The sequence below is a fragment of the Carassius gibelio genome, chromosome B12 (genome assembly GCF_023724105.1).
Source record: "Carassius gibelio isolate Cgi1373 ecotype wild population from Czech Republic chromosome B12, carGib1.2-hapl.c, whole genome shotgun sequence".
Classification (NCBI taxonomy): Eukaryota; Metazoa; Chordata; class Actinopteri; order Cypriniformes; family Cyprinidae; genus Carassius; species Carassius gibelio.
Genome location: NC_068407.1, coordinates 15,006,421 through 15,014,714, shown reverse-complemented (window position 1 = coordinate 15,014,714; position 8,294 = coordinate 15,006,421). Strand labels below are relative to the sequence as shown.

Sequence of the window (8,294 nt, the reverse complement as noted above, 5' to 3'; positions counted from 1 at the left end):
AATATTCAATGAACTCAGGGATTTCTGTTCCTACATTTTCATAGTCCATACAGAGATTGTAGAAGTAACGGATACAATATGAGTGGCTTAATTCCAATCTTCTAAAGATTCATAATCGCTTTATACAATTAACACATTTTTGTTTTTTTATATGTAAGCAACTGTCCCTTTAAGATTATGAACCGTCATTACTCCACTTAAACTGCTTGATTCAACTTACCTACTCCACTTTTCTCAGCTCCACTGCGTATGTCTCAGCCAGACCATGACGGAGACAGCTGGTGTGTTGCTCACCCTAACACACAAGGTAAAAGCATAATCAGGGATAAAGGAAATCTGAAACATTTTACAACATTTAAATACATCTAAAAAATTTTTACAAAATTGTGTTCAATCCATAGAGCACACGTTTGCTGTCCTGAGACCCTCAGGGGACCACCAAGGAAGAGGCCAAAGTAAGTTCATTACACAAATCCACTCAAGTAATTTTTTTAATTTTTAATTTATTTTAATTTTTAATTTTTTTAATTTGACACCCTTCACAGATCATTCTATTATTTAATAGAAAAGGAGTGGCTCATTATTATTATTTTTTGAATTTTGTGGCATTAACGTGGCATGACAGATCCGAGTTCAAACTGCAATTGCAATGTATCAATGTACATTAAAATAACTGCAAAGTAGATACATAGATACATACATGGATAGATACATTGATCAAGTATCTAAACAATGCTGCGAGTGGGGCTTGAGGAAGTGACGTCAATTGCATCTGCACAGTGAGACATAGGGAACAGAAATACTGCAAAATAATAATAATAAATAATAATGCGACTAAATGAGATGAAAAAACTTATAACATTGTTTCGTTTTGGTGAACAAAAATGAAGACATTTTAGCATAGTTTTTATTTTGTAAACCACATTTAGTCTTGTTTTTATTCGTCAACAATACTGCATTATACAATTAATTATAGTCATTGTCACATGACCAGCATTTACGTTGCGTTTCGACTCATTTTCGTCACATGATAAAGGTTCGTTGACGACGATATATAGTCATAATTTTCATTGACAAAAGCAACACTAATGCCAACCCACCAAACGAATATTCAAATAATCAAATATTCTGGTCCAGCCCTACTTGACAGTGATTTATATTTCATTAAATAATAGTATAAGCAAAACTCACATACTGTTTCATTGCATTTTTTTTAAATATATTGTAGTATTTTGCAAATCACATGGGTAGAGTTCTTTTTACTGGGTGGATGACCGTCAGCCTCCACCGAAGACCGTTTTTGACCCAGGAAAAACCCTGGACTTCAAACATCATGACCACCAACCCCATGCCCCTCAAATTTTTTTATACTGATCTGCATGATTTCACATGGCTCATGATTTTACACCCCAAAAAAATAAAACGTAATTCTGGCTACTGAGTGTGTTGCAGGCCTTAGTTTGTTAATTTGCTTAATGTAACAAGCAAATCTCACCCACTCCATCTTTCTCAGCTCCAGTGGGCATCTCTCAGGCGGACCATCATAGCGACAGCTGGAGTGCTCATCCACCTGACACACAAGGTAAAAGAACATTAAATAGAATAAAGATTATTATTCTTTCCATTGACTTCCATTAATATGGATGCGAATGCATCAAGCCGGAAACTTAAGTTGTTTGAAAAGTTTCGCATTTCGCTGCATTCCAAAGTTCCAATCTTGGTGACTCTTGACTTGCGAATTCACATCACGTGAAACTGTATCACCATTAGCAGTTTGATACATCACAGCAAAAAATTTAAAACTGCAGCGCTGAGAGAAAGTGGAGTAGATTGTGTGTTTTTACCTTTTAAATGTATCATTATGCATTGTGTGTTGATTTTAAGTGTTTTTTTTTAAACAACACTGCAGAGTATGACATCATATCATAATTGTTGCTGCGTCCAAGGAAACTTTGCAAGCTCAAAGTCTAGTGTGACCGCAGCATTCACAACCCTTCACACAATCTAAAACAGAATAATATTTTGTGTTTAATCCGTAGAGCACACCTTTACTGTCTTGAGACCCTCAGGTGACTACCAAGGAAGAACACAGAGTAAGTTACATTTGATCGCTAAAACGGTGTTTTAATCTGAAATGACACAAATGGACACATGATAAAATGATGATCTACTATGAATAGCTGGGTAAGAAGGGTTTAAGACAGCTGCAGCAGAGTTCAGCTCCAACCCTTATTAAAACTAACCTGCCTGTAGATTTCTAGTAACCCTTCAGACCTTGAATAGCTTGTTCAGGTGTGCAGGGCTGTGGCTCTTCAGGACCGCCGTTTGCCACCCCTGGTTTAGGAGCATACACTGTGAAAAGTCAGCTTTTTAATAACCTAGTAGGGCTGGGCAATATGGCTTGATTAAACAATGTTTAAATCCATAAAATTTTAATATTTTGCCACGTGCAGAAACATTTATTTTGGAATCGCAATGTCCAATACAATGGCATATTTAGACATAGGTTGATGTATCTGCTGTGTTGGCAAAGTTTTATAAATGATTTACGTTACAAATCTAGTGAGATAATGCACATGGTTTTTCCAGATTACGTTAAGCAAATAAAATTCAAAGCGTATAGAGAGGAAGAGTTTAGCCCCATACAGTCTTCACTGGTAAGTTTACCATTAATAGATCATGTGTGAACAGGACCTTTTCAGAAATCCCGGTAAATATGTTTTGGCAATCATATCATTCTTATGGAGATGACATGATTACTCTGAGCTGTTTAAATTTGTAAATTTGCTCTAGATGGATATATTTGACCATTTCGCCCTCACAGCTTTTTGTCACGCTTCTCCATTCATCAGGGCTCTGACTCTGTAATTGAATACTATTATGCGCATCTCGTGTTTATAAAAGCAAAACATTCTGACTGGCTACTAATGTTAGTTTGGTTGAGAGTGAAAGTTGCACTTCTCATACAATTGGTAGGCGAACGCATGGACTCAAAAGTGACATCAATCAACAAGATTCTTTATTATGATTTTTATTTTTTATGAAGGATTAAATGCTGCACGTCGGAAATCCGGCACAGTGTCAAAGAACTTTAAGGCCTGTTTTACTGTATAAAGCATATTTTTTAAATAGTAAAAATATATTTCACAATATTAGTGCTTTTACTGTATTTTGGCATACATAAATGCAAGCTTGGTTAACACAAGAGAATTCTTTAAAACATTAAAAATCTTACGGTTCAAAAAGCTTTGACTGTGTACGTTACCATTTACTGACTTATTTTCTTCTGGATGGCATTGATGCCATGATTTTACTTTAAAAATAGATTTTAATACATATTTTTCTTTGTTTTTATTATTTTCTGAAATTCAATTAGCTAGAATTTTAATGTGCATTTACTTGTCTGAGTAACAAGCAAATCTCACCCACTCCATCTTTCTCAGCTCCAGCGGGCATCTCTCAGGCAGACCATCATAGCGACAGCTGGAGTGCTCATCCACCTGACACACAAGGTACAAGAACATTAAACAGAATAAGTAGATGAAAATGAGAAAAACTTCATTCACAGCATTTAAAACCAGATAATATAACATGCATGATCTGTTTAATCCATAGAGCAAACCTTTTCTGTCCTGAGACCCTCAGGGGCACACCAAGGAAGAACACTGAGTAAGTTAAGAAGGGGAAAAACACAATGTCTGATAACATGAACAATGTCCAGGAATACAGACATGATGGACTGCTACATTCACAGGAAGTTGTTTGTTCTGAAAGTACAATAATAACCTGCACGTTTTTGTAGAATTAAACTAAATCAAACTGCACACAATTTCAAATCATAGTAAATATCATGATTTAATGTTATATAAACATTAAGGGTATAATAGGACATGACAGCATTATTGTTCATTTTAATCATGTTCCAAAAATAATTTAAAATGAAGTTACGCCAAAAATAAAAAAAACTATTTGGTAAATACCATCAGTTTAGAAATCATGGTAGCTATGATTTTAGTAAAGCAGGAGAAAAAAAAAAAATCTAAATTGCTTTCACGCCACAGCCTCACGTATGAGCAACATCTTTCTGAGTATAAACAAGTAGAGGTGTGTTCAACTTGACAAAGCTCTGCACAGGACCAAGAGAGTTACAGCAGACTGATTTGTAGGTTTTTGAATTGCTCTTGCGGATGTCAACATCAATCGTTGCCGCTTCTTCTTGTCGAACACACCTAGTGCTGCAGGTTTATTGGCTCACTGATGTTGACAAGATTAAGCCTTTAGGTAACAAAGTTTGGTATCGAATGACAAGAGGTTTTATCGATATTGGATGGTATCGTGGCAATTCGGTTGGTGCCTAAAAAGTATCGAACTCGATACCCAGCACTATTTATAACTTTGACAATAATTGTAAACCATGATAAACTAAGTCAGTTATTGGAGTATTGGAGATTTAATTATGTTGTTATATGGTATAAGAAATCTTTTTTATTTTTTTTATTTAGGCTAGTTAAATTATATTTCGTGCTACCAAAATCTGAAGAGTACCTGTCTGAAGGGCTACCAGGGATTTTTTTATTTTGTGAGCCCTGATTCCTATTGTGAAATTCACATCAGAGTCCTCATGCTGTCAACAGAATACCAATATAGATTTTTGGTCGATGTCAATGTAAAAATAATTGAACTAAACTCTTATTACAGTTATTATAAGAGGCAAAGATGTTTTATGTTTTTCTGAAAATTGGTTTTAATTTTACGGTGTATTTATTTGTTTTGGTAACAAGCAAATTTTACCCACTCCCATCTTTCTCAGCTCCAGTGGGCGTCTTTCAGGTAGACCATCATGGAGACGGCTGGAGTGCTCATCCACCTAACACACAAGGTAAAAGAACATTAAATAGAAATAAGGAGGAGAAAACACTAATTCACAGCCCTTGGCACAATCTAAAACTGAATAACATAATATTTTGTGTTCAATCCATAGAGCACACCTTTTCTGTCCGGTTACATTTCTGATGTTGAAATTATCATTATTAGCTTACTTTAAAGGTGCTGTAGGGAACTTTTGTAAAAAAAAATATTTTTTTACATGTTAAACCTGTCATTATGTCCTGACAGTAGAATATGAGACAGATAATCTGTGTAAAAATCAAGCTCCTCTGGCTCCTCCCAGTGTCCTATTACCATTTGCAGAAATACATCGTTCCCGTTGAGAAACAACCAATCAGAGCTGCGGTCCGTAACTTTGTTTGTGTTCAAAATGTAGAAAAAATGAACATAATAAGCGAGTACACCATGAATCCATTTTCCAAACCGTGTTTTTGTGCTTCGGGGGTACCGCGGCAGAGTAACCCAGTACCTTTGTGATTCTTCATAGACATAAACAGAGAGAAGTAGTTCCGGCTACAATGTTCTTCCGCAAGACGCAACCAGTTCTGTTTATTAACCGCTAGAGCGTCAAAAGTTCCCTACTGCAGCTTTAAGTTTTTACTTACCAACTCCCCTTTTGAGCTCCAGTAAGGCTCTTTAGCAAACCAGAAAGCACTGAAATGCATATAAGGGTCAGGATAATTGTTTTTTTTTTTTTTTGAAAATGGTAAACATTTTACCCTAAATAATGTGACATTCTTCTGATAACCTCAAGGCAGATGCATGTAACACTACATCTAATATTTAAAACCTTACAGTAAATTTATACTTACAGGTACTTCTTGTGGGAGACAGGAAAATCCAGTCTTGAGTACTGTAACAAATCAATGTACATGTACGTTATTTATTAATTTAAATAAGTTGCAAAATGCATAATTTAATTCATCAAAGCTACATAAAAAATTTAATTATCTTCTGTGTTGCAGCTGTAGAAAGGGCAATTCTGGAAACACTAGAGAAAATGGACATGAAGATCAACCATCTGACTTCACTGGTCCAGTCTCTAGTGGGGAACAGGCGTATTGTACCCCAAATGCAGATGGCTGAAGAGGAAGAGGGTGGTGTCTTTCCTCTAGCATCTATTGCAGACCTAGATAGGCTGGAACAAAGACTGGCAGACAGAGGGTTTATGCAGAGAATGGTAAGATCACTGAAACGGTCAAACCTACAACTACTAACAAAATGTTTGTGTGCAAACATGTGTGTGCATGTTTATACACACTACTAGTCAAAATCATGGAATGATTAAGTTGAAATGTTGCTGAAAGAAGTCTCTAATGCGTACTGCATTTACTTGCTAATGTATAAAATTATTATTGAAAAATAATGAGCTGTTATTTTTAAATATTTTTATATACTCATTAATCCAGCCTCCAGTGTCACATGAAAAAAATCATTAGAATATGCTTATCAGTTAATAGCAATTATTAATGGCAGTTATTAATAATGGTTCATCTTAGTGTTAATTATCATCAAAAACTGTTTTTGCTACTCATTATAATTTTATGAAAACCATAACTATTTTTAAAGAATCTTTAAAAAATAGAAATACAACTGATTTGCAGTGGTTAAAATCATATATTATTTTGGCGTATCATAGTAGATGCATTTGAAAGTTTTATTATAATCCTACTCTGTGCGGTTATCACCAGTCTATTAAAACATATGTCACTAGTTAAAATTACTTATTTCTCTGGATTTAAACATTCTTCGAAACATTTGGGATAATGTAAGTACACAACACTGTTCGAACAGTGCACTATGGTTTACAGAAAAACACAGTACAACCATTTTCACCTTGGATAATAATAATAAATGTTTCTTGAGCAACAAATCAGCATATAGATTTGATCCATATCCTGCTGAGAAAATTCAGCTTTGCATTACAAAAATAAGTTAGATTTTAAAATAGTTAAATATAGTTCATATAAATAGTTTCATGAAATTAAATTATACTGCATTCTCAATTAAATAAATGCATCTTTGGTGAACATAAGAGGCTTCTTTCAAAAAAAAAAATCTTTTAACTAGATGTGTATAGAATACAGGTCCATTTAATGCTAAAATATTACTTCAAAATGTACCTGTTGAAGGTGAACAGATTATCCATCAGTGGCGGGCCGAGCATGAAGAAAACCGTATGGAGGATTTGCTCCAAGGTGTTCTCCACTGACGTCGCCCGGCAGTTGAACTGGTGCGGGAGGGGAGACAAAAGAGGGATCCGAAAATCACAAATCGGAGCACTCCTAATAGGTAAGTTCAATAATGTTACACAAATACAAACAATTGAATAAATGGCGGAGCTGTCAGAACAACTAGAAATAATGTATAACCGGTTACAAATTGGTTAAACATAATCTGACGTGGTATCAGCCTTTATTAAAAATATTTAGAAAAAAATAACTTATGAAACACTTAAATTAGACTTAAAACATCAGTTAAGCCCTTTAGAAATCCATTAGCCCAACCAATACGCACGCGAAACAACTTGGTATAACGTTACTCGCTGATTAACAAACAGGTGATAGTCATCATACACAACGTAATTTGGAAGTTATTATAAAACCGATCGCTGGCAGAACACGATTACTTTCAAAATCTACACGTACCTTAAGCAAATCTTCTCTTGCAACTAATCTAGACGTGTATTCTGCACAGCACGGCACATGGTTAGGCTCTAGGCTGAATAACGCGGGGAGAGCTTTGAGGCACGCACCCTAAATCACGTGCATAGTTCACGTGCTGTCTCCTTGTTTTTTTTTATGTTGGCGTCCAGCAGCTAAAATTATTTGTTCTTTATGCTATTTAGATAACTTTGTCCGATTTATTCAGACGAACCAGATAAAGAAAAAATATCTAACGTTCATTTTAAATGTAAGTATTTTTTACATTTTTGTAATTGTTTCTTCTTACATACAGCTTCAGCTATGAGGAACCCCGTCCTTCTGTCTCCAACCGAAGCAGACGCGGAAAAATTTATAAAAGATTTCCTACGCTTGGCCCCAGGGAGGATTTAACTTTTTTTTTTTTTGAATGCCTGTATATATTTTACTAATAGTGTATTGTTGTTTGTATAAACTTGTTTTGTATAAAAAAACCTTTTTTTTGCCTGTTATATATATATTTAATAAAATCAACAAATGTATGTTCTTTAGTTGATCATTTGGTTTATTTGTTCATTATATTTGGTAATTGTGACATGTATGACGGAAGATTATTTAAAACCTAGCAAGAGTATTTTATTAAAATAATGGGAGGGGAAAGTTTTGATAAAACGATGTCTGTCCTACATCAATCAGACATCTGGCAGACGTTTGAACATCTGATTAACATCGTTTAAAGAGCTAATTCTAGACGTTTTGATTCAT

At 34.8% G+C, this 8,294-nt stretch overlaps 1 protein-coding gene across 1 annotated transcript in view; it reads left to right on the top strand.

The window, feature by feature from the left end:
• Positions 1-8,069, top strand: part of LOC127969310 (uncharacterized) — a 12,509-nt gene extending 4,440 nt beyond the window's left edge. Inside the window, exons 6-16 of the mRNA XM_052571172.1 lie at positions 239-307; positions 402-455; positions 1,514-1,582; positions 2,040-2,093; positions 3,444-3,512; positions 3,616-3,669; positions 4,811-4,879; positions 5,702-5,761; positions 5,853-6,067; positions 7,020-7,179; positions 7,846-8,069. Coding sequence (XP_052427132.1) covers positions 239-307; positions 402-455; positions 1,514-1,582; positions 2,040-2,093; positions 3,444-3,512; positions 3,616-3,669; positions 4,811-4,879; positions 5,702-5,761; positions 5,853-6,067; positions 7,020-7,179; positions 7,846-7,943 — 971 coding nt within the window. The 3' untranslated portion in view covers positions 7,944-8,069. The remainder of the gene's footprint in view (positions 1-238; positions 308-401; positions 456-1,513; positions 1,583-2,039; positions 2,094-3,443; positions 3,513-3,615; positions 3,670-4,810; positions 4,880-5,701; positions 5,762-5,852; positions 6,068-7,019; positions 7,180-7,845) is intronic.
• Positions 8,070-8,294: the final 225 nt, after the last annotated feature.